This window comes from Aspergillus ochraceoroseus (assembly GCF_002846915.1).
Source record: "Aspergillus ochraceoroseus IBT 24754 chromosome Unknown P175scaffold_12, whole genome shotgun sequence".
Lineage (NCBI taxonomy): Eukaryota > Fungi > Ascomycota > Eurotiomycetes > Eurotiales > Aspergillaceae > Aspergillus > Aspergillus ochraceoroseus.
In genome coordinates, this window is record NW_024468487.1 from 394,221 (window position 1) to 415,278 (window position 21,058).

A 21,058-nucleotide genomic window follows, 5' to 3' on the forward strand; every position below is an offset into this window, starting at 1 on the left:
TGGAAAGGTCGGAGGAAATGAGAGCGAAATCAAAGGGGATCAAGTTACAAATAGGATACCGGAAATGTGAAATACACGCAAGAAAAGCACGGGCAAATGCAGCGACGATCCAGCGATTTGCTCCCAACTGTTCAGATAGTGTTACTCTACCTACAGTACTTTCATGTACAGTATGGATCGATTCCGGCATGACCTATGATGTCGCCCTTTCCTACTCCGGACTAGGGCCGGGTCACGGGGATCGCAGTGGTCACGGGACTGGAGTCGTTGGCGCTAAGCCTAAAGGGGTCAGCCCTAAGCGAGGGCTTTTGCTCGGCCGCCAAACACACAATTTCCGCGTTGGGTCTGGCTGTTCGTTGCTCTCCGTCCGACTTCTTCACAGCCTGTCGTTAAAAAAAAAAGGTCTTCCCGTCCTTTTCCTTCTTATCCCCCCTCCCATCCCTCTCGAGACTCTTGTCCAGTCCCACGACAACCTCAATCACAATGTCTACCGCTGAGCTCGCCTGCTCCTACGCCTCCCTCATCCTTGCCGATGAGGGCATTGAGATCACCGTATGTATTCACCTCGTTGCTTGAACCCCCCGTTCTCTCCCGCCCCTCCGTGGGGATCGTGGAAGGATTGTTAGGAGGATCAGAATTTGTCGCCAGTGACGTCCGGAAATAAAATGAGAAGAAAAAAAAGAAAAGGCGCCAAAGGAGAACGACAGAGGAATGCGAACTGCAAAGACACATCAAAATTGGATGAACTGGGCTGATTGATTGTTCTTGGGATTTTACAGGCCGACAAGCTCCAGACTCTCCTGACTGCCGCTAAGGTTCAGGATGTCGAGCCCATCTGGACTTCCATCTTCGCCAAGGTAAATACCCTGCGTCTGTTGCACCGTGCCGACTCGATTGAATCGATCGGGATATAAAATCTATGGGTTCAAATTCGCTTACGATTGAATTTTTTTTTTTTTTTTCATTTCTATAGGCTCTCGAGGGCAAGGACATCAAGGACCTCCTGACCAACGTTGGCTCCGCTGGTGCTGCCGCTCCCGCTGCCGTTGGTGGTGCTGCCGCCGCCGCTGGTGGTGAGGCTGCTGCCCCCGCTGAGGAGAAGGAAGAAGGTAAGGACACATCATTTCGATATCATATCTATTTCCCCTGGAGGGAACAACTCGGATCTGGATACTAACACCTTCCTACAGAGAAGGAGGAGTCCGACGAGGACATGGGCTTCGGTCTCTTCGACTAAGCGTCTTTCCCCCGGGCTTCCCGTTTATTTTTCCTTTTGTCTTTTCCTCGACCTCGTTTCTTTACTACCTCGTTTTTATCAACCCCTCATATCTCTTTGTACCCGATACTATACAACCCGCACGAAGACCAAAAAAGGGAAAAAGCAAAAAAGAAAAATCTACGGACAAGGACATCCGATGGGACTGGGCGCTGTGCTTGCATGATGGACTCCGTCGTGGCAGAGGTACTGGACCGAATGACGCTAGGATTTCGGCTGTTGGGAACATAATGATGAATGGACAGGCAGCATTTGTATGGTAGCCCGAAGGCGAAGTCTGTTTGGCCGTCTTCGGATTTCTATCTGATATATGTTGATCAGCTACTTTTATATTTTTTTTTTGGAGCTTAGGTGCCCAGCTCTTATGCGATGTCTGTCATGCGACCATGAACAAAAGGTTTCCGTCTGCAATGATCTCCCTCATAATTTCTTATCTGCGAATTTGCGTAGGATAAAAAAAAAATTGTATCTTCGATTATCTACCTAATCGTAGTTGTACATACATAGGTACATCCATACCATGTATCCATGCCTACAAATACAGCGCCTGTCTCTCCCACACCAACGCCAACCCCAGCCAAGGCCTTTTTTTTTTTTTTTTTGGCAAGACTAACCCCGACGCGACGGTAAAAAAAAAAAAAAAAAAAAAAAAAAAAAAAAAAAGGCAGTACAGCAAAGAAAGCCATCAAAAGTCAAGAATTACAACACTGCCGTAGTCGAATCTGGGACCACGTAGAGACGGAACTGCGCGAAGATAGTCACATCCTCGACCAGAGTCCCCAGGGAACCGATCAACCAGGGCAGATTGGTAATGATGTAGTCCCTCTCCGTGGAATGACACAAAATCTACGTAAATTTAGGAATTAGTTTCTGAAGTCATAATAATATGCAAGTAAGAAGGGCAAGAAACTTACCCCAGCGCCGTAGGTCAAATTACCCATCAAAGAGAGGATGAAGAACAACAGGGAGAGGCCTAAAGAAAATAATAACCATGATTAGCGAGGAATATCACTTCAGCATGTTAGGCCAAATTTTACCTTCACATGACTTGTTGGTGTAGTTCTTATAGATCTGAGGTAAACGCGCCCTAGAATAGATTCTGTCAGTCACATTCATTCACCTCAAGTGAACAAGGTTGGTAGGGAAGAAAGGGGGAAGAAAGAAAAGAAAAAAAGCAGAAAAATTCACGCATGCGCAAATATTAAAAGCATAAAGAGAGAGAGAGAGAGAGAGAGAGAGAGAGAGAAAGCACACTCACCCCAAGTAACAAACAGCGCTAATATACCCCAAAACCTGAGCTCCAAAAGCCGTATCCACGCCCCCATTATCGCTCTGAGGAGCAGGCTCCCACACCCCCGTCTGCCACGCAATAGTCCAACCAGCCATACCAATCACGCAAATAGCCAGCACGCTGCTGATGTTCTTCACCCAAGCTGAAGAACCGGCACTATTCTCCTCCACTAACTTCGCAAGCGTATCTTCCGGATTCTGACTCATAGGCGGCGCAGCACCAGGAATAGCGCTGTATGAGGGCCCCGTTCGAGAACCGCGACGACGCACTGGATCCTCACTTATTCCTACTACTACATCACTGAATCGCCGCCCCAGAAGCGGAGTGGTGGGTTCAGGGGTAGCAGTTGAAGAGAGCCTTTCGCGAGCGACACGGCGTGCATTCCTAACCCGGTAGTAGAGACATTGAGCGATGAGGACACCGTCCGCGATACAGAAGTATACGGCAATGGCGACGATGACGGGGACCAGGCCGGCCCAGGCGCCGCCAATGAGGTTCGTTATATCGCCGACGAACCAGACGAAGAGGAAAAGCATTGATATGGCTTCCGCATTGCCATTGCGGTAGTTTTCAATGAGTTGGGGGAGCTGTGTAAAGATGTGTTAGTTCTTTTTTTTTTTTTTTTCTCCCTTGACCACTCGGGACAAGCAATGGTAAGAAGGGGGGGACAGGAGGGATAGGGAATGGAGGAGAAAGAGGCACTGCATACCAACAAGAAAATCCAGCAGGTCAGGGATATCGAGCCGAGCAGTCCTGATGCAGCTTCCCGCGGTGTTAACGGGACTGGTTCTACTCCAGACATGGCTGAAAGTCCGGTAATAGAGTCTGTGGGATTTCAGGTAGAGGAGAAGTCTAAGGAAGGCTGCATGGGTTGCAAGAGAGAGGGAAAAGACGGACGAGATAAGGGAGAAGATAAACCCGAAACAGCAAATCTTGAAGCTTTCCAAGGTCGGTGGATTGCGGGGTGGATCCGTAGATTTTTGTTTGACTAAGCTGGAGATTCCTGAGGTTGTTTAACTACGTTGTCGATTTTCTCTCTTTCGCATAGAAATGTTCCTGAAAGTGAGGGAGATCCTGTTATGATCTATAAACTACACCATAATTATCAGAGATCTGTTGAAGACCCATGCAGCCCAACAACCAATCGGCAGACATTAATTGCAGCGATTCCTGCATAAAACAAGCAAGATGTGGATACGATTGGATTCATTGTACGGAATACTTTGGATTTATCTCAGTCTTATTGGTTCCTGAACCGCTCAATGTAGTACAGTACACCTGCTACCTAGGGAGGTATTGAACTATGACTGAATAGAAGGATTGCACTGGGTATCAAACTTCCTCATCGCCCGCCTGCAGAAACTCAAGCTCTTCTCGCAGCAAGTCCACAACCATTGGGTCCAGAGCCTCTAGAATTGCACCATCCAGTAATCTATCTCGAGCTGAAATAGGCTGGATGGCATTTAATGCGTCCGCGTAGTCATGGAGCGGAGAGTAGTCCACTTCCAGATCCCAGTTGCCCCGGTCAACTCCATACTGGCGGATAAAGGCCTCTAGGCTGTGCAATCCGTCTCCCAAAAGCCAATGTTCGAGGACTACCTGTTCCTGCGCACCTCCTACTGGCTGTCTATGAGGTTCGTGGGCTTCTTCGTCTGATGAGCCCTCATCCGCTGGCTCTTCCCCATCACCCCGTCGAAGTCGGGGGAACTGAAGAGCACCGTTGTTGAGCTGGTCTAAAAGATTACGGAGCCACTGAGGTCGTCCACCCTCTGGCACTTGGGATAGATAGGACGGAGTAGGATCGGATTGCTGGCGAAATGCCTCGGATTCATACGGGGGAAGAGGATCAGATGCCGAGATTCGCCCAGAGACAAAGCGCCCGGGCAAATGTGTCGTAACACGAGGAATATCCGAGAGAACCACGTGTCGCGCAATATCCAGAGTAATCTCTGGAGGCTCAATAGGTTCGTCGCCTTCTGGGAGAGTATCCGCCACCTCGACAATGAGGGAGACTACCTCTGGTGTATTCCACAGATCCTTGGCCCGCGCAATATATAGTTCGGTAAACAGCTCATGGCCGTCGGTTGGTGGCATCTTACCCCAAATCCGCTTCGGCATCGGCTGAATATCAAGCTCTTGCGCTAGTTTGCAAAATACCCACGGATAGCGGGCCATTGCACGGCGCAGCTGCTCCCGGCACTCTTTTGGCTTCTTTAATCGAAGGTATGCTAGTGCTAGGGAGCATTGAATATTTGGGAGATATTCCCACTCCTTGCTGAACCTAGTCTGGGTGCACAACTCGACGAGATGAGAGTACTCCCTTCCACGTAGAGCGAGGTTATCAAGTAAAAGTCTGATGCAATAGGGGTCCTTCGGATCAAGGCTCAGTAAGAACTTGGCCCACTCATATGCGGTTCTCCAAGTGCCTTTCATTCCTAGGTTTGAAATGTATCTCCAGCCCACCAGCCAAAGCTCTCGATTTTCGTCATGTACGAATTCGAGTCTCGCCTTCCCTTCCTTCAGACGATTTCCGAATGATGAGTGACCTGACCTTCCAAAATTGAATAACGCTCGCTCAAGGAGATCCGCAGATACAGCATGATCACTTTGATGCTTTGCTATTTCGGACACCTGAAGGAGGGTTGAGATGTGATAAGGATTGTATTGGAGAAGGTGTATCATTCTTTGCGGGTCCATCGACTCCACGCAAATCTCAAACTGCCTCTGAACATCTTTGTATGCAGGATTGTGCAGGACACGGTAGAGAGTCACTCCATTCGAAAGCGTTTCAACCAGCTCCATTCCAAGACCACCGCTGGGAGAACGCGGCCATTCATCCTTGCCCTGGAACAGAATGTTCCTCCGTTGGGTAACGCCTGCTAAACTTTGTCCCCTACTTGCTGGGCTATATCTGCCCGTCAAGGCCCGACCTAAATCAACCGTTTCTCGAGCTCTGTCTCGCCTGCGGCCTGGTCCAGAATCTATTTGGTCGAAATTTTCTAGCACAACATTGCCAAACAACTTTCGCATCTCGTTCGTAGCATTGAGAAACTTCGGGTCAATGCCTAGAAGATCTTCGGGTGTCTTGGGGAACGAATTATCAAGGGCGTTTTCTTGATTTTCGGTCATAGCATCTCCGTTCTTATCGACAGCCAGCTCCTTCAACGCACGGTCGATCTCATCTAGGTCTCCATCATCGGGCTCGACGTCTATGGGGTCTTGTTTCGCGACACTCTTCTTCTTCTTCTTCTTGTTCTTTCCCTTCTTTTTCTTCTTTTCCACAGATGCCACCGGTGTAGGAGGAGAGACTTCCTCAGTCGGGTGAGTCACGGGCCCCGGAACGTCCGTCTCGTTTTCAGACTCCTGTTCGTCCTCATCCTCGTCCCCTGCATTTAGGAGGTCAAAAGCATTCAATTTCGGCTTCGCTGACCTCGAGACAATCTCCTCTTCACTCGAGTCATAGTTTTCTTGTTCCGCTTGCTGCAACTCTTGTTCGCGCAGCTTCTGCAGCTTGCGAATCGCGCGGGAGGACATCCAGGAAGATCACAATAGAAATAAAAAAATATATATATATACAAGCTCAAACAGGAGCTAAAGTAACCCTATACTCCTTCCCCAGTAATCTTCTGCTAGGTGAGGTCAAGAATGTCCAGAAATGCCTCGTTTAATTTCCACAGTGAAGTTGATTACTCGGTGATTTTTATCATCGCGGGGAATGACGACACAGCTGAATTGGGATTAGTGCGGGCTATGGTAAATTACAAAACAGGATCAGTAATAATACAATACCGTATCTAATGTATTAGATTACTCACCGCATCACCTGATCAGATCCACGTGCTTGCTTGCTCCCTGGCTGAGTGCCTGGGGCAGGAGTTTACTATATGGTGACCAACCGGAAGAATCCAGTCTCATTTCCCCTTCTCATCTTCCTCCATTTCCCTCCCTCGGAACTCCAGCATCGCTGGAAGCCACGGTTCTCTTTTTTTTTTCTCATTATTACCACGCTGACTCAATGCGTCGTGCGGCTCTCCAAGCTTTCCGTACAGCTCGTCGCGCACCAGTATGGCGGGTCGCTGGTAGAAAATCGTGTGCTGTATCATTTACTAGCACCCGGCCTCTAGGACTCCGGCCCTATACCTCGGGTAAATATCCTGCCTTCATTCCTGCTTCCCTACAATCCTCCATGCATCTACGGACCTTTTCGGTTGCTGTGATCTCAACTGTCGTCGCCTCTGGAGCCTGGTACGCTTATCAGGGCGACAAGTCTCAAACACCCACGGCGGCCGGTCTCAACGTGACTTCCTCTTCGCAAATTCGCTCCATAGCAACAACGTCCAGCGCCCACGCAGAAGATCCTTCCGAAACGACTCGTCGAGCCTTGTTAGTTGATCACGACCAGTTCTATACCGCCACCCTTTCGGGAGAGCAGCCTTTGTTCAAAAACACCGATGACTCGGACCGCCGAGTTTTAGAGATGCTCACTCCCGAGCAAGCAACCCAGAAACTGAGAAAGAATGAGGAGTCATATTTGGTAAATCGGGGTAAGGGGGTTGTCCGCTATGATGTGGTCCAGGTTCCAAGCAATTCTCCCATTGAGGATGACCATGCGGAGAAGATCGTCGAGGTCCCGGCCTCCTCAGCCGTTGCCGAACAAGGCCAAGCCAATAGTGACTGGATGTTCTGGGCAGTGTTTGACGGCCATTCGTGAGTTCCTACTGCCCGGTTCTACAGCGTCCTCTGGCCTCTTTTTGGCTTTACTAACATATCTGCCTAGTGGCTGGACAACATCCGCCAAATTGCGCAATGTCCTCATTTCGTACGTCGCCCGAGAGCTAAACAGCACATATAAAACAGCCGCCTCCGACGCGTCACTGCTTGTGCCATCCTCCGCAGCGGTGGATGCCGCTATCAAGCAAGGGTTTGTTCGTCTGGACAACGATATAATTCACAACAGCGTCGACAAGGTACTCAAGTCCAACTCGCGACGTGTTGCGGCCGAATTGCTTGCCCCTGCGCTCTCTGGATCATGTGCACTACTTGCGTTCTATGATTCTCAGACCAAGGACCTGAAGGTTGCTTGTGCTGGTGATTCACGAGCGGTGCTAGGTCGTCGGGGTCCAAATGGAAAGTGGTCAGCAACGGCTCTCTCGGAGGATCAGACCGGTGGAACCCCTTCTGAGATGACTCGACTACGTCAAGAACACCCTGGTGAGCCCAATGTGGTGCGTAACGGAAGAATCCTCGGTCAGCTGGAACCCAGTCGGTCGTTCGGAGATGCTTTCTACAAGTGGAGCAAGGAAACACAAGATAAGATCAAGCGACAGTTTTTCGGTCGAACGCCCCATCCTCTATTGAAGACTCCTCCCTATGTCACTGCTGAGCCTGTAATCACAACCACCAAGGTTGAACCCAACCAAGGCGACTTTCTTGTGCTTGCAACCGACGGTCTCTGGGAGATGTTGAGCAACGAAGAAGTTGTTGGCCTGGTTGGGCAGTGGATTGAGGAACAAAAGGCGGGAGCCGGCAGTGGCAACAAGACCTGGGTTCAAAGCCTGTTTGGTCGCGAGGCCAACCAATTACCTGTCGAAGCCCCGAAGGAGACATCTACCGATGGCCAGCGCCGACCTATCCGTCAACAACAGTACGATATCTCAGGCGCTGCCAGCCGCTTCGTAGTACAAGACAAGAACGCCGCCACTCACCTTGTGCGCAACGCGATGGGAGGGAAGGACAGCGACATGGTCTGCGCTTTGTTGACTCTTCCTAGCCCTTATTCTCGGCGATATCGGTAAGACAATCCACCTATCCTAGAGCAAACCATTTGCTAACCGATCACAGTGACGACGTTACAGTTGAAGTAATTTTCTTCGGCGAAGGACCAGATAACCGCACCGTTTCCATTAACGAAGAGGCCAGCGCGTCGGAGGAAAACGTCAAGGCCAAGCTTTGATATCTAACGGCCAGTCCCCGCATATTTCTTGATCCGTCTTTCTCCGTCTTCATTCTTGAAAAGAGCATCATGATACTCCCATAGTTAGTCATCTTTTTTTATCTACCTTTCCTTCTCTCTGGTCTATTCCGAGACGATAGTTCAGAGTCGGCGTTTCACCCTGGGTTCGGGTTGGGGCCGGGTTGGCACTTTCATGTACGCAGAATTACATCTACAAGGCTACAAATCCCATTTATTATTCTTCTACTTCAGCATGAAAAATCCAGACTAAGAAAGTAAAAGCCATATAAAGAGAAAAGGAAGGTAAACACAAGCATAGAGAGTTTTGTCGGGAATAAATCAGGTCTTGTGATATTATGTCCCCAACTAGGCAGAATAGCCACCTTTTAACAGGTCAGGACATAACTAACTAACTAGTTAACTATAGAAATCTATTATTACAATTAACCATTAAGCTACCTCTACCAGGTAACCTAATAAATTCAACAAATCAGTGAATATCACGTGAGTCATATTTTTAGGCAAACCACGTGAGTCACTGTGCCCTGAATAACAGAAGCAGTGCAACAAGAAACATGCCAGGCTTTTTTAAGCAGATTTCCCTAGATATAGTCAGTCAGTAGTCAGTCATATTTTGCAGAGTAAAATCAATATGGAAACTAATATCCTGGCAGGATAAGATAAGATGCTGCTGCTGGCTAACGAAGCTCTGCTTGTAGGTAAGTTATAGATTAGTAGTAGTGAATGAATACTGAATGGAAATCTGGGGAGGAAAGAGGATGGGATGGGCAGAGTCAACCAACGGGAGATAAATATATGTATTAGGAAAATTCACTGTTTCCTACCAGAATCCGGTTTCCCTACTTCGAATCCAGGTGATGTTGTTGTGGTTCAGGCTACGACAACAGATAAAAGGTATTTAAGGAAAGGGGTTTTTAGGTCCTCTTTTACCTTTTCTTAAGCACTACTAACTCTCTAGCTGAGTGTTATTGTGAGTATTGTATCTTGCTTCTCTTTTTAGCTTCATTTCATTGCATCCTTTGTACACACATGATCTTTGTCTCTCGACTCTCTCTCTCTCTCTCTCCTTCTTCCTTCTCGTTCAAATTGCTAACTTTGTGGGTTGTTTGGATCAATAACCATAACCAACACAGCACTGGTAAGACTCGCTCCTTGTATGTTGCTGCCCTCGATTCGAGTCCTAAGGTCTTTCAGATTGAGAAGCCGCACTCCATTCGTTTAATTTCTCCAGCAGCAGTTTCCGGTTTGAAAGTACGTGATTTTCCTGGCTCTTAGGAGTTTTTGACCTGTCTCTAACTGATTGGGAAGCTTTAGGAATCATGTCGTTTGGCCACCATCATGACAACCCATTCAGCGACGATGAGGAGGATAATACAGATGAAGAATCGTTCATGAGCTTCCTTGAATTGGCAGGCCTCGGGTTTCTAATGGTGGATGCTATGGTCAGGTCCCGTCTCTCCAACCGCGAGGGAGGGCCCCTGGCTCTCTGGCCGAACTCGGAGGACGAACTGGAAGAACAACAGGAAAACAATGAAAACAACCCATGGAGAACCATGAATCGAGAGAATAGACCGATCCCTACCACTGCAGCATTGAATATACGTCGTCCAATTGTTTCTCGCACTCCACGACCTCGACACGAGCCTCTCGGAGATTTGGACAGTCTTAGCATGCTCGATGAAGAAGAAGAGCCCACGAGAGGCCAACCGCTTTCCTCCACCACACATGGAAGAAGCAGCCTGGCACTCAATTTCAATTTGAACAATCCGTCCCCGCAAGACAACGAACCACCCCAGAGCACTTGGCCCACCGGTTGGAATACCCACCATGATTACTTTCTCTGGGCGTGCCGTGGTACCGTTCCTGTCATTACTGATCACCTGCAGGCCGTATTTGCATTCAGCCCTCCTATTGAGGAGACCTTTGTTGCTGAAAGACTGAGCGGTGTGAATGCCTACAAGCAAATCACGTTCCTCAAGACCTATCTCCCTGGCGAAACCCACTCTCTGCAGCGTGCGGAGGCCCGTGGTGTAATCTATGAAGCCAACATTTCGCATCCCGATGTCCGCAGCGGGTCTCAGCAACTAGATATCGAACAGCTCGATCCCAGAAACTCCCAATATCTTGAACCTGTCTTTCCCGGCGGTGGCCCTGCTGAATGGACTCGTTATGACGATGCGTACGCTGCCTTATACCTGGGCGACCACCCAGAGGCTCTTCGGGGCGACTATAGCTGGGTATTCCCGTCCCGACTTAGCCTCGAGTTCCTCAGCCTTCGAATGGCGCAGATACCTCATTTGAATCTGACCTGGGTTGAATTGCAGGCTGCAGTATCTCGTCGTAAACTTCTTCTCACGGCCTCTCCTCTGAGTATTGGGCCGGAGTATTTGGATTGAGAATCCATCATGTCAGTTTTATGGGGTTTTGTTTTTTTTGTTTTTTTTTTTTTTTTTCTCTGTCACTTTTGTCATTTTCGTCCTATTTCGGGCCTTTTTTGTTTTCCTTCTTCTTTTCTTTCTTTTTTCTTTATTTCTTTTTCTTTTTAGCATGTTCACTTTTTAATATTTTCTCGTTCCAGAATTGTGGAAGGAACTCTTCTTTTTTTTTTTCAGAAATCTCGTCTCTTTTCAGGAATTCAGCCATTTGGATTCGAAGACGCAATGTACACTCTTTTTTCAGTTTTCTAATGGAGAAGTTTTCTGTTGGGGCCGACCAAACCTCACATAAATTTGTCTCCAGGATTTTAATGACGGGGTGGGGAACATGTACTTTTCCAGGAGATATGTTTGCAATGTAGCAATATTTGAACTGCTGATCCAGTAGACCATGAGGGCTGTAGGCATTTCATACAGATAGGACGAAACCCCGATATTGAGCGCCAGGACTTGAATGAGTGTTCGTATTCCGCGTACCGTAAGATGCTTCGCCATCTCCAGACGGGGTAGCTCGGCAAGGCTATTCAACTTCGGAGCCTTCCAACCCAGGTGGACATTCAGCAAAATTGACAGCGTCAGGGCAGCTGGTAGAATACCTGTCGCATCGCCAGCTAAGAGATCTGGGAACCAGAGTGCACCCTCCGTTGCAAGTGAGGGTTCCACGGCCAAATGGAGCGATTTTCCGGCCTCCGATGACGACGCTGGCTCAACAAGAGAAAGTAGATAAGGGACTAGACCTTTGTCGTTACCGCTCATGGCTCTGAGGCTTTCCATAATAGAGATCCAGATAGGGACCTGGAGAAAATTGGCGGGCTTCCAGAATCGAGACACACCCCAGCGGCTATGCAGGACCTTTCGCTGTTCTTTGAGATCCTTTGCCAGCAGTCTCACAGCCTCTCCTTGGAGAAGCGGCTTGTCTGCGGGTCTTAACTTGGTTTTCTCTCTAATTTGCGTCTGATAGTGTTTATTCCAGGAGGTCAGAATCGGGGCCAGATCTCGTTCTTTTCGGGCATTGACTTTGCTGTAGATCTGCAGGGGCATTGCCACTGTCATTCGGACCAGCAGAGCAGTCAATGGAAGAGATAATACCCATGGCAGACCACTGACTGAGTGTACACCGTGGATGAAGCCGGAGGAGACGTCCAACACCTCACTTATGAACGAAGCTGGTCTCGTCCGATGGAAGCGCCGGACTTGCTGGAAAGCCACGATTTGGGAGGGAACACGAGCTGCTCTCATGATTCAATTGATGACTTTTTTTTTAATGGTTTCTTTGAAAAAAAAATAAAATAAAAGATATAATACAATAAAGAAATGAAGGACTGAGAATACTCATACAACACTCCACACACCTGAGATAAACAAATAATAACACTGAAAGCTTTCTACAGCAGAAAAGATCCCTATAAGCCCATCAGGTGAGCAATCACGTGGGCGGTGCAGCAGCCTCATTTCTATATACTGTATTATAACAAGTATATCTGTATTGTATTGTATTGTATTGTATTGTAATATCATACTATACCATACCTTACCTTACCATACCTTACCATACTAGAGCGGACAAAACTGATTGCGTTATCGATAGAGAAAAGACCAGAAAAGCAAAATACAAGAAGAGAAGAAGAACATCATCATCAACAACACCTCAGCTGGAGAACACAACAACAGCCTGTCGCGGACAGGAATGATTTGAGAGGTTATTCTATCCCGCGGATATCATGATGCTGTTTCTTCTCAAGTCCCTAATCACCTTGCTGGCCCTCCTTGCAGCCTGCGTGGTGCTTCCCCAGCTTCCTTTGGGCCTGCTCCGAATCGTACTCCGCTGCGTAGGATGGGTGATTCGCAAGAGAACTCAGTCTCGCAGGGAGGCCATTCTTAATCGTGTTCGAGCGGACGAGGAAGAACTGCGTTCAAAACGGCCGAAAACGGTTCCTTCTTCGGCAACCCAGGCTGAGGATGAAGATTGGGAGCAGGTCGACCCATCCAGCAGTTCGTCTAGCTCAGGTGTCGGCTCCGGAACAGCTGGCAAGCAGAATTCCCAGCCCTCGGAGAATGAAGACTGGAGCGGGATCATAGGCTTCTTCCACCCTTTCTGGTACTTCATTTCTGTCTCTTCCATTATACTCTTTGATCTTTGTGTGTGTGTGTGTGTGTTGGGACTGACTTGGCATAGCAATGCTGGTGGCGGCGGCGAACGTGTCCTTTGGGAGGCTGTCCGAGCAACCCAGAAACGATGGCCCAAAGCTGTCTGTGCTATCTACACAGGCGATTATGAAGTGACCAAAGCCACTATGCTGGAGAGAGTCCAAGTAAATCCCCCCCTCCTCCTCTTCTTCTTCTTCTTCTTCTTCTCGTTCTTTCTCCAATCCGCGCCCCATTCTCTAACGTGGAAATAGACCCGCTTCAATATCCAACTACATGCACCAACAGTCGAGCTGCTCTATCTAACATCTCGCAAATATGTCCAGAGCAGCATGTACCCCTACATGACGCTGTTGGGCCAGTCCCTTGGCTCTCTAATCGTTGGCTATGACGCCTTCACTCTACTTGTGCCAGACATCTTCATCGACACCATGGGCTACGCGTTTGCGATCGCTTTCTGCAAGCTCCTCTTCCCAGGCGTCCCAACAGCCGCCTACGTGCACTATCCCACCATCTCCACCGACATGCTCCAGTCGCTAGACGACCAGACCGGTCTCCAAGGCGTCAACGCCGGCGCCGGCAAGGGTCTCAAGGGCACTCTCAAACGCAAGTACTGGCTTGCCTTTGCGCGCCTCTACGGCTGGGTCGGCAGCCACGTCGACGTCGTGATGTGCAACTCCTCCTGGACCGCCGCGCACATCCGCGCCCTCTGGGGGCCCTCTCGCGCGTCTCTACCCGCCCTAACCTCCACCTCCAAGGATACACCCGGATCCCCAGACCACCCCACAGTCATCTTCCCGCCCACGGCGGTCTCGGAACTGGAATCCAAAATCGTTGTCTCCGAAGCCACCGAGCGAGACCTCCGCACCCCGACCATTCTCTACATCGCCCAGTTCCGTCCCGAAAAGAACCACCCCCTTGTCCTCCGCTCTTTTGCCCGTTTCCTCAAAACCCGCCACCACCACCACCACCACCACCACCACATATCTTCCTCGCCCGCTGACAACGACCCCGAACATGAACTCCACAATAATGCCAACAACGTCGCCCCCCAGGATCCAAAACTCGTCCTCATCGGGTCCGTCCGCCACGCCAGCCCCGATGAAACCCACATCTACAACCTCCGCCTCCTCGCCCACGAACTGCGCATCCGCGACCAAACCACCTTCCTCTGCGACGCCTCGTGGCCTACAATCCTACAGCACCTCTCGACTTCCTCTGTCGGCGTCAACGCAATGTGGAACGAGCACTTCGGCATCTGCGTCGTCGAGTACCAGGCCGCCGGCCTGATCTGCGTCGTCCACGACTCTGGCGGGCCGCGCGAGGATATCGTCGTTGACCTTGGAGACGGCGCAACCGGGTTCCACGCCCAGACGGAGGAGGAGTTCGCGGCGGCCTTTGAGGCGGCGTTGGCCTTGTCGGCGGAGGAGAAGATGGCCATGAGGTTAAGGGCTAGGAAGTCCGCGTTGAGATTCACCGAGGAAGAGTTTGCCGTTAAGTGGGTGGGGGAGATTGGGAAGTTGGTTAGGATGACAGCGTGAAATCTCTTCTCTTTTTTTTTCTTAGCTTATCTTTTTTTTTTTTTTTCCATGGACATCCTCATAGATTTGTTACGGGTAGTGAGTGAGTGAGTGTGTGTGTGTGTGTGTATTACAGTTTATATCGGATTCTCTTCATTTAGGCCTTAGGTAGAAATAGATCGTTTGCAATTGCAACGTCTAGAATCAAGTAAATGGCTCCAAGTCTTATCTGAATGAATAGAATACGCATGAAAAGAGAAGAAATTTTAAATTAATATCAGGGGGGGGGGGGGGGGAAACACCGGCCAAACTGACATCCCAGAAGCAGCCCGTCAGGGTATCCTCACAACGAAACAGAATGAAGTTCCCAGGGGTATGAAGTCGAGTTCATCGTAGACGCATAACAAGTGTGTGTGTGGTCCATGGACCACAAGGAATCAAAGTAAGAGAAATACACCAAAAAAAAAAAGGTGGCGGAATGAGGATATCAATCCAAAACATCGGGGTCGATTACTTCCCATCCTGTATCTCAACGCCAAAGTCCCCTCTATATAATCAGTCATAGCCCTCCTCAAGGGCAGTTTTCTCAAACGCAAAGGATAATAGCTTCCTTTGATAACTAAGCGAAGAAAAGTGAAAAAAAAAAAAAAAAAAAGAAAGAACGAAAAGAGAAAGAAGGAGGAAGAGAAGAAGATGGAGAGAAGCAAAAGGGTTAGGTCGGTAAAAAGTCTTATTATTGATCCCGCCATTTTAGGTCTGGGTAGGTAGACTCGCCGGGATTGACCAGCATCTGACCATGATTATCTACTCCGTAGATATTGCCCTGGTCGCTCGCGTATCCTCCGCTGATGCCAGAGGCGCTGATTCCGGATTCATCATCGTCGTATCCAAATTCACCACCCGAGCTAGCATCAAAACTGCTGCGTCCACTAATATCAGTTGGGTCATCAGCACCCGCTGAAATTTGATCCCATTGCAAAGTCTGGAGAGCTGGATATTGTGCAAGGAGGGCGGCAGGAAGAACAAAGTTGCTAGCATGCTGGCCATCCATTCCAGGCACCATGAGAGGTTGCGGAACAGGCTGGAGGTGCTGTTGCTGCTGTTGCTGTTGCTGGTCCATGAGGGAACGGTCGCGCTCTTGAGACTCCTCGTCCAACAATGGTTTGATGCAAATGCGGCCGGCCTCCGACCTAAAATGCCGACCCAACGCATCCGCACGAGCAAATCGGCGGCCACATCCCCACTGCCCCCCGCGGGCTAGATCGCCCCGACAAACAAACTTCTTCTCGCCCGAGTGCAAGCCCTCATGACGTTTGCGATCATGCTGACGAGCAAAAGCCTTTCCACAAACCGTGCAGACAAATGGCCGTTCATCAGTGTGGGTACGAAGGTGGGAGCGGAGATTGTAGGCACGGGTAAAGCGCTTGGGGCAAAGATGGCACTGGAAGGTAGCGGGATGCTTTTGAACGCGCTTGTCGCTAGAGTTGATGCCAGGTCTTTGCGGGTCTGCCAGGCCGAGGATATAGTTACGGCTATCAATTGACGACGTTGACAGACGCCTGGCGGATCGAGAGGGGGAGGGTTCCCTAGAGCTGGGGTTGCTGTACGGATGACGCCCCGTGGAATCAAAGGGCGACAATGACCGCGGCGACGATGCAGCTAGAGGATCCAGTGTAGCTAACGGGGATGATGGAGAGCGGGCGCGAGATATAGGACCGTGTGCATAAGGGTCAGACTTGCTGCGCAGTCGAGAGATACCTGTGTAAGTCTCCAGTTAATATCAATCGCATTTCAATTTCCCGGGAGGAAAGGAAAGGAAGGAGCCAAAGAGAAATCTTACGCAATGATGGAGGAGGGCTCAAGGAATCCATGTCTGCGCCGGGCTTATCCTGAGAAAAGACTTGGGTTCTTGAGGGAGGGGCGAATTCGACATTGATCGAAGGCGGGGCCATCTGGGATGCTTGTCCCATATCTCCCGGGCTAATATTCCCCTGCGAAACCATGCCCTCGGTGCCATTTGCATAAGCCTCGGTGGAAGGGGTTGGATATGGTGAACTCGTTGCGGGATTCGAGATATATGGTACGGTTGGGATCATTTCCTGTCCTTGCTGGGGCATCAGCTGCGGAGAGAGGTATGGGCTATGTCCGGGACTTATTCCCGGCGGTTGTTGTTGTTGCTGGTGAGGATCGGTTAAAGTAAATGACTCAAATCCCAACGCCGGGTTGTCATAGAGGCTAGGGTCGGGTTGGGGGGCGAGCAAGGGGGATGGATTATTGTCAACAGCATCGAAAGTATCATGCTGCTGTAGATACGGGGAATGGGCCACCGACGAAACATCCGAGACCTCAGAGGGGGCTCGTCGATGGCCGTGGAAGGATGAATTGGCCATGACAGCCTGCCACTCGGGGTGCGAAACGGTCATGTAGGCAGCGGTGGCAGGATCTAGAGAGGTATGGCGAGAGTGTTGAGGGGTGTAGAACGGCCCCGTGGAGCCGGGAGGAGACATAGGGCTAGGGGAGGAATGGTGGGTTTGTTGTTCTAGCGGCGAGGTCTGGGATGCAGCGGAGGGGTGCGGAGACGGGATCTGGCTCACCAGGTCGACCGGATTGACAGCCTGGTTGAGGGCCTGTGACTGTCCGTGAACCTGAGGGTCAAGCAACAGCGAGGGGTCGTATTCAGTGCCAGTGGTAGGATTGGGGGTCGTGGTTTGGTAGAAGTCAAAGTCCCCCGGACTGGAATTCAGGAGGTTCGAGAAATTCTCCTCGGAAGCCCCTTGGTCAAAGTGCGGGATCTGGAGATCAGCGGGCGCGAAGGTCTGGTCGGCCGCAGAGAGATAGGTCGGGGAAGAGTAGGCAAAGGAATCGGTGGTTGTAGTTGCAGTAGGATTGTTGGCGAAGGGAGGGAAGGTGGTGACGGAGGGGTCAATGGTCAAGCCGGACGACGGGTTGTTGTAGAGCTGGTGGTGAAACGACGACGGGCTGACGCTGCGGCTTTTAAGAGCAGCAGAAGCTTGCCCTGAGTCCGGGAGCGCATCCCGCGAATCCATAGTGCGCAAAGATTCAGGATGATTCCCAGAATAGATACCACGCGAGGTAGCAAGGCTGAGTGACGGGAAGGAAGAGTAAGATCGATCGGACGAAAGTCAACGGGGGAGGTGGGGGGTAGGTAGAAAGGGTTGGGCGAGTGGGACGCAATCGCAGCGAGGGGCCGGGACCGAAAAGCAAAACCACGAATAATGGGCGGATGATAATAATAACAGGAATGAAGAAAGGGGTTGATTACGCTCTCATTCGCGGGTGAGGGAGAAGAGGGACGAAAAAGAAGGAAAGGAAAGGAAGGCAGGTTGCGATTCAGCCTCGTGGCGCAGGGGAGAATTAAAGCGGGGAGTTTCACATTACTAGGGATGAGGTGAGAGAGAGAGAGAGAGAGAGAGGATGAAACGGGAGAGAGATATGAAGGATAGATTGATAGAAGGAGATGAAATGAAGAGAAGAGAGGATGATAGAAGAGAGAGAGAGAGAGAGAAAGAAGAAGATGAGAAGATGAAGAGAGAGAGAGAGAGAGAGAATCTCTCTCCCTCAATGCCTTGCTGCCTGAACAACCTCTGGCCATCCTCATGGATTGGTTTTTTTCTACAACAGGTTCTCCTCCAGATTACAGACTGATGGAGAAGATAAAAATAAACCAAGAGTATACTTAAAATAAAAGGGATATCTGCAGGGTCTAGGAACAGGCTGAATCGTGAAGTGAAGCTCTCTCTGTGAGAATCCAACAAGGCAGATTTGCTCCACAACCAATACCATAATATGGGAGGATGAAGTATTCTAATACTCGAAAGATTCTAATAATATCTATTGATGTGTGTGATATTTGATTTGAATCGGGTGTATCTGTTCTTGCTAGATCGAGAGTGGAGTGTTATGGCACCACCGGAAGGCATACCTAGGGTTATCATCTAACTCTAGAATTACCAGCGACAAGAAGAGAAGAAGAGAAGAAGAGAAGAGAAGAAGAGAAGAGAAGAAGAGAAGAGAAGAAGATATAGATAGCCTTCCTCGATTCTTGTTTCTCCTTTCTGGTTCTCTGTTCTAACACGTGAACCTGCCTGATGAACCTCTACGATCCTCTATAAACGACACTTGTTGATTGACAAATTCTTGAATTATCCCGAATAGAACTCTCTCTAACTTCCGAGGTTAATCTTTTCGTGCGAATCCTGATTAAGGACTAAGTGGATTCCCGACGCTTAGCTTCTGCACAGCCCCGAGCTGAAGCATCATTCCCATGTCAATCCAGAGAGATATACAGAGAGATATCAGATCTTTCCAAAAACAGTCACACTCTCCCTCACCACATCAGAAGTATAATCCACCATCAAATTATCCCAACAACTCGACCCCAACCCAGCATTCCCAACCCACGCCGGCTCCCAATAATACAACCCAACCCCACCCGCCGCCTTCACCACGCCCGCAAGCTTCTCGAGAAACTCAGCCTGTCCGGCCACGGAGAACGGAATCGACGCCAGATCCGCCGGGAACGCATACGCGGGCCGCGGACAAGACACCGGCCAGTTCGTTTCCACCACCAGAACCGGCTTGCCATAGGTGGAGGAGAGCTTCGCCAGACTGCGCTTGAGGGCCGCGAGCGTCGCAGCCGGGTTGTAGAACGGATAGTACGAGACGCCGAGGAAGTCGAAATCCGACGCGCTCAGGGACCCTGTCGCCAGCACCGACTGGTAGAAGTATTCCTGCGCCGGCGCGTCCCAGCCGTTGTCCAGGTGGAGGAGGATCTTCGGGGTGGTGGGCAGGTTGGAGTCCTTCACGCCCCAGGCGCCGGAGTGGAGGATGCGTGCGATGTGGTCGTGGCTGGTGGTGGTGCTGCTCATGGCGCCCAGGGGCCACAGGAGCCCGTTGCGGATTTCGTTTCCGATGGAGACGATGGCGACGTCGATCTTGTTGGCGGCAAAGGCGTTGCATACTTCTAGGGTGTAGTTGTAGACTTGCCAGGTGAGGGTGTCGATGTCGTTGGTGGACCAGCCAGATGGTGTCGTCTAGAATAACTTTCAGTCTATCCATATATATATATATATATATATATATAGAAAAGAAGAAGAAGAAGAAAAAAAACCTGATGAACCGGATCCGCCCAGGTATCACTCAAATGTAAATCCAAATAAACACTCATCCCCGCTGCCCTAACTCTCTTCGCAAGCTTCAGGTTGTAATCCAAATTATACGACCCGTCGCTCGGATTCACCCACACGCGCTGCCGAACCGAATTCACCCCATGCTGGTCGAGAATGGTCTCCAACGCTTGGGGCCGGCCATTGAGGTTCTTGTAGGTGATTCCGGCCTTTTCTTCAATGAGAAGGGACGAGAGATCTGCTCCGTGGTAGGTCAGACCAGCCGCATTCGCTAACACGAGGAGAGGAAGACAAAAGAGAAAAGGAATCCACGTCATTTTGTGGGGATCCAGAGAGAGAGAGAGAGAGAGAGAGAGAGAGAGAGGTATCTGTCTCTGTAGGTATCTCGGGATCTAGGTATCCAGCAGAAATAGAGAAACACCCAGACATCTTAAATACCAGTGCCCCTAATCAGGACATTCTCCGGTTGTTTGAAACTAAGCTCCTTCTTCGATTTTAAATGGATCCCTAACCCTTTCGACCTCCTGAAATATACGAGGTCGACATTACGACTCTCGAATTGGATAGTATTCATTGGTGGAGGAACCCCTTCGCAGAATCTGCATACTCTACTCCGTACATCTGGCCGACGGAGGAATTTCCTCGTCTGGCGTGGTCCGGATAAAACAAATCTGTCCTTATGGGAAGTCTAGTAGGGGAGTGATGACGGTCTATTCATCTCAATATATAAAATCAGCAATCGTTCTTTAAATCCGAGTCGTCAACCATCATCATCAACCAGACAGCATTCGACCGCTTGCGTGCTGCCGAGAAAGTGAAGCAAAATACCCTATATCTCAACCCCTGGTCCACCCTCCGCCAGCCAGTCAGTGAACATTACAGACAGGAAATCGCACATGTTCCCCAAACTCGGACGCATCAAGTGGGACCAAATATAGAAAGACGCAAAGGGAATCATGTGGAGTGGAAAGAAACAAAGAAGAGAACTTGCCGCCAATGCGAATATATGTACAAGCAACATAGATAGCCTTTCGTAGGTTCCTGTATGTGAGCGAGAAACATGCAACCAGAAAGCAATCCCCCAGTAAAATGATATACACGCAAATCATCAAGAGCCCTTGAAACGAGGGGGGAAAAAAAAAAAAAAAAAAAAAAGGTCATAAAAGGCGATGATGGCACGCCCCGGAAGACATGGTGAGGAAGGACGCAAAGGTTAGGTTTCGGCCTTTCGTTCATATAGTTCAATTAATTATCTAAGTTGGCATCACAG

General features: G+C 49.7%; 10 protein-coding genes across 10 annotated transcripts; 4 read left to right on the forward strand and 6 right to left on the reverse strand.

Moving 5' to 3' along the window:
• The first annotated feature begins 413 nt into the window (after positions 1–413).
• On the forward strand, positions 414–1,501 carry rpp1 (ribosomal protein P1). The gene is made up of 4 exons (XM_040898061.1): positions 414–552; positions 780–857; positions 974–1,109; positions 1,191–1,501. The coding sequence occupies exons 1-4, from the start codon at positions 484–486 to the stop codon at positions 1,235–1,237; spliced, it is 330 nt and encodes a 109-aa protein (XP_040748532.1). The 5' UTR covers positions 414–483; the 3' UTR covers positions 1,238–1,501.
• A 422-nt stretch (positions 1,502–1,923) lies between these two features.
• Positions 1,924–3,468, reverse strand: P175DRAFT_0505299 (PQ-loop repeat-containing protein). Its single transcript, XM_040898062.1, has 5 exons — positions 3,277–3,468; positions 2,535–3,154; positions 2,314–2,363; positions 2,191–2,249; positions 1,924–2,122 (listed from the first exon to the last, which is right to left on the reverse strand). The coding sequence occupies exons 1-5, from the start codon at positions 3,367–3,369 to the stop codon at positions 1,976–1,978; spliced, it is 969 nt and encodes a 322-aa protein (XP_040748533.1). The 5' UTR covers positions 3,370–3,468; the 3' UTR covers positions 1,924–1,975.
• Positions 3,469–3,778: 310 nt separating this feature from the next.
• On the reverse strand, positions 3,779–6,225 carry P175DRAFT_0505300 (transcriptional repressor TCF25 family protein). Its single transcript, XM_040898063.1, has one exon. It carries the CDS (start codon positions 6,099–6,101, stop codon positions 3,900–3,902), a length of 2,202 nt encoding a protein of 733 aa, XP_040748534.1. The 5' UTR covers positions 6,102–6,225; the 3' UTR covers positions 3,779–3,899.
• A 290-nt stretch (positions 6,226–6,515) lies between these two features.
• ptcF (type 2C protein phosphatase ptcF) lies at positions 6,516–8,619 on the forward strand. Its single transcript, XM_040898064.1, has 3 exons — positions 6,516–7,274; positions 7,345–8,358; positions 8,409–8,619. The coding sequence occupies exons 1-3, from the start codon at positions 6,754–6,756 to the stop codon at positions 8,518–8,520; spliced, it is 1,647 nt and encodes a 548-aa protein (XP_040748535.1). The 5' UTR covers positions 6,516–6,753; the 3' UTR covers positions 8,521–8,619.
• Positions 8,620–10,211: 1,592 nt separating this feature from the next.
• On the forward strand, positions 10,212–10,937 carry P175DRAFT_0446812 (uncharacterized protein; the record flags this gene model as incomplete). Its single annotated transcript, XM_040894365.1, has 1 exon — positions 10,212–10,937. One exon carries the CDS (start codon positions 10,212–10,214, stop codon positions 10,935–10,937), a length of 726 nt encoding a protein of 241 aa, XP_040748536.1.
• Positions 10,938–11,019: 82 nt separating this feature from the next.
• Positions 11,020–12,324, reverse strand: P175DRAFT_0505302 (putative mitochondrial export translocase Oxa2). The gene has a single exon (XM_040898065.1). The coding sequence runs from the start codon at positions 12,213–12,215 to the stop codon at positions 11,217–11,219; it is 999 nt and encodes a 332-aa protein (XP_040748537.1). The 5' UTR covers positions 12,216–12,324; the 3' UTR covers positions 11,020–11,216.
• A 299-nt stretch (positions 12,325–12,623) lies between these two features.
• On the forward strand, positions 12,624–14,687 carry P175DRAFT_0505304 (alpha-1,2-mannosyltransferase ALG11). Its single transcript, XM_040898066.1, has 3 exons — positions 12,624–13,074; positions 13,153–13,288; positions 13,376–14,687. Exons 1-3 carry the CDS (start codon positions 12,701–12,703, stop codon positions 14,660–14,662), a joined length of 1,797 nt encoding a protein of 598 aa, XP_040748538.1. The 5' UTR covers positions 12,624–12,700; the 3' UTR covers positions 14,663–14,687.
• Positions 14,688–15,374: 687 nt separating this feature from the next.
• crzA (putative C2H2 transcription factor Crz1) lies at positions 15,375–17,688 on the reverse strand (the record flags this gene model as incomplete). The annotated part of the gene is made up of 2 exons (XM_040894383.1): positions 15,375–16,399; positions 16,482–17,688. 2 exons carry the CDS (start codon positions 17,686–17,688, stop codon positions 15,375–15,377), a joined length of 2,232 nt encoding a protein of 743 aa, XP_040748539.1.
• A 1,269-nt stretch (positions 17,689–18,957) lies between these two features.
• P175DRAFT_0536355 (uncharacterized protein) lies at positions 18,958–20,105 on the reverse strand (the record flags this gene model as incomplete). The annotated part of the gene is made up of 2 exons (XM_040900302.1): positions 18,958–19,695; positions 19,773–20,105. The coding sequence occupies 2 exons, from the start codon at positions 20,103–20,105 to the stop codon at positions 18,958–18,960; spliced, it is 1,071 nt and encodes a 356-aa protein (XP_040748540.1).
• Positions 20,106–20,231: 126 nt separating this feature from the next.
• Positions 20,232–21,016, reverse strand: P175DRAFT_0116661 (uncharacterized protein). The gene is made up of 2 exons (XM_040892368.1): positions 20,780–21,016; positions 20,232–20,498 (listed from the first exon to the last, which is right to left on the reverse strand). The coding sequence occupies exons 1-2, from the start codon at positions 20,895–20,897 to the stop codon at positions 20,359–20,361; spliced, it is 258 nt and encodes an 85-aa protein (XP_040748541.1). The 5' UTR covers positions 20,898–21,016; the 3' UTR covers positions 20,232–20,358.
• Between the last annotated feature and the right edge of the window lie 42 nt (positions 21,017–21,058).

What these genes read in the sequence shown, in the direction of transcription:
- P175DRAFT_0116661 (XM_040892368.1), bottom strand. Translation starts at nt 20,897, where the DNA reads ATGATTTGCGTGTATATCATTTTACTGGGGGATTGCTTTCTGGTTGCA. An exon ending in TACATATATTCGCATTGGCG is followed by an intron (nt 20,499 to 20,779) that starts GCAAGTTCTCTT and finishes TGAGATGAATAG; the next exon opens with ACCGTCATCACTCCCCTACT.
- P175DRAFT_0505300 (XM_040898063.1), bottom strand. Translation starts at nt 6,101, where the DNA reads ATGTCCTCCCGCGCGATTCGCAAGCTGCAGAAGCTGCGCGAACAAGAG.
- P175DRAFT_0505304 (XM_040898066.1), top strand. Translation starts at nt 12,701, where the DNA reads ATGCTGTTTCTTCTCAAGTCCCTAATCACCTTGCTGGCCCTCCTTGCA. An exon ending in GGCTTCTTCCACCCTTTCTG is followed by an intron (nt 13,075 to 13,152) that starts GTACTTCATTTC and finishes GACTTGGCATAG; the next exon opens with CAATGCTGGTGGCGGCGGCG. An exon ending in CTATGCTGGAGAGAGTCCAA is followed by an intron (nt 13,289 to 13,375) that starts GTAAATCCCCCC and finishes ACGTGGAAATAG; the next exon opens with ACCCGCTTCAATATCCAACT.
- rpp1 (XM_040898061.1), top strand. Translation starts at nt 484, where the DNA reads ATGTCTACCGCTGAGCTCGCCTGCTCCTACGCCTCCCTCATCCTTGCC. An exon ending in GGACTTCCATCTTCGCCAAG is followed by an intron (nt 858 to 973) that starts GTAAATACCCTG and finishes TCATTTCTATAG; the next exon opens with GCTCTCGAGGGCAAGGACAT. An exon ending in CGCTGAGGAGAAGGAAGAAG is followed by an intron (nt 1,110 to 1,190) that starts GTAAGGACACAT and finishes ACCTTCCTACAG; the next exon opens with AGAAGGAGGAGTCCGACGAG.
- P175DRAFT_0505302 (XM_040898065.1), bottom strand. Translation starts at nt 12,215, where the DNA reads ATGAGAGCAGCTCGTGTTCCCTCCCAAATCGTGGCTTTCCAGCAAGTC.
- P175DRAFT_0505299 (XM_040898062.1), bottom strand. Translation starts at nt 3,369, where the DNA reads ATGTCTGGAGTAGAACCAGTCCCGTTAACACCGCGGGAAGCTGCATCA. An exon ending in CACCAACAAGTCATGTGAAG is followed by an intron (nt 2,250 to 2,313) that starts GTAAAATTTGGC and finishes TATTTTCTTTAG; the next exon opens with GCCTCTCCCTGTTGTTCTTC. An exon ending in ATTTGACCTACGGCGCTGGG is followed by an intron (nt 2,123 to 2,190) that starts GTAAGTTTCTTG and finishes AAATTTACGTAG; the next exon opens with ATTTTGTGTCATTCCACGGA.
- ptcF (XM_040898064.1), top strand. Translation starts at nt 6,754, where the DNA reads ATGCATCTACGGACCTTTTCGGTTGCTGTGATCTCAACTGTCGTCGCC. An exon ending in GCAGTGTTTGACGGCCATTC is followed by an intron (nt 7,275 to 7,344) that starts GTGAGTTCCTAC and finishes ATATCTGCCTAG; the next exon opens with TGGCTGGACAACATCCGCCA. An exon ending in CCTTATTCTCGGCGATATCG is followed by an intron (nt 8,359 to 8,408) that starts GTAAGACAATCC and finishes AACCGATCACAG; the next exon opens with TGACGACGTTACAGTTGAAG.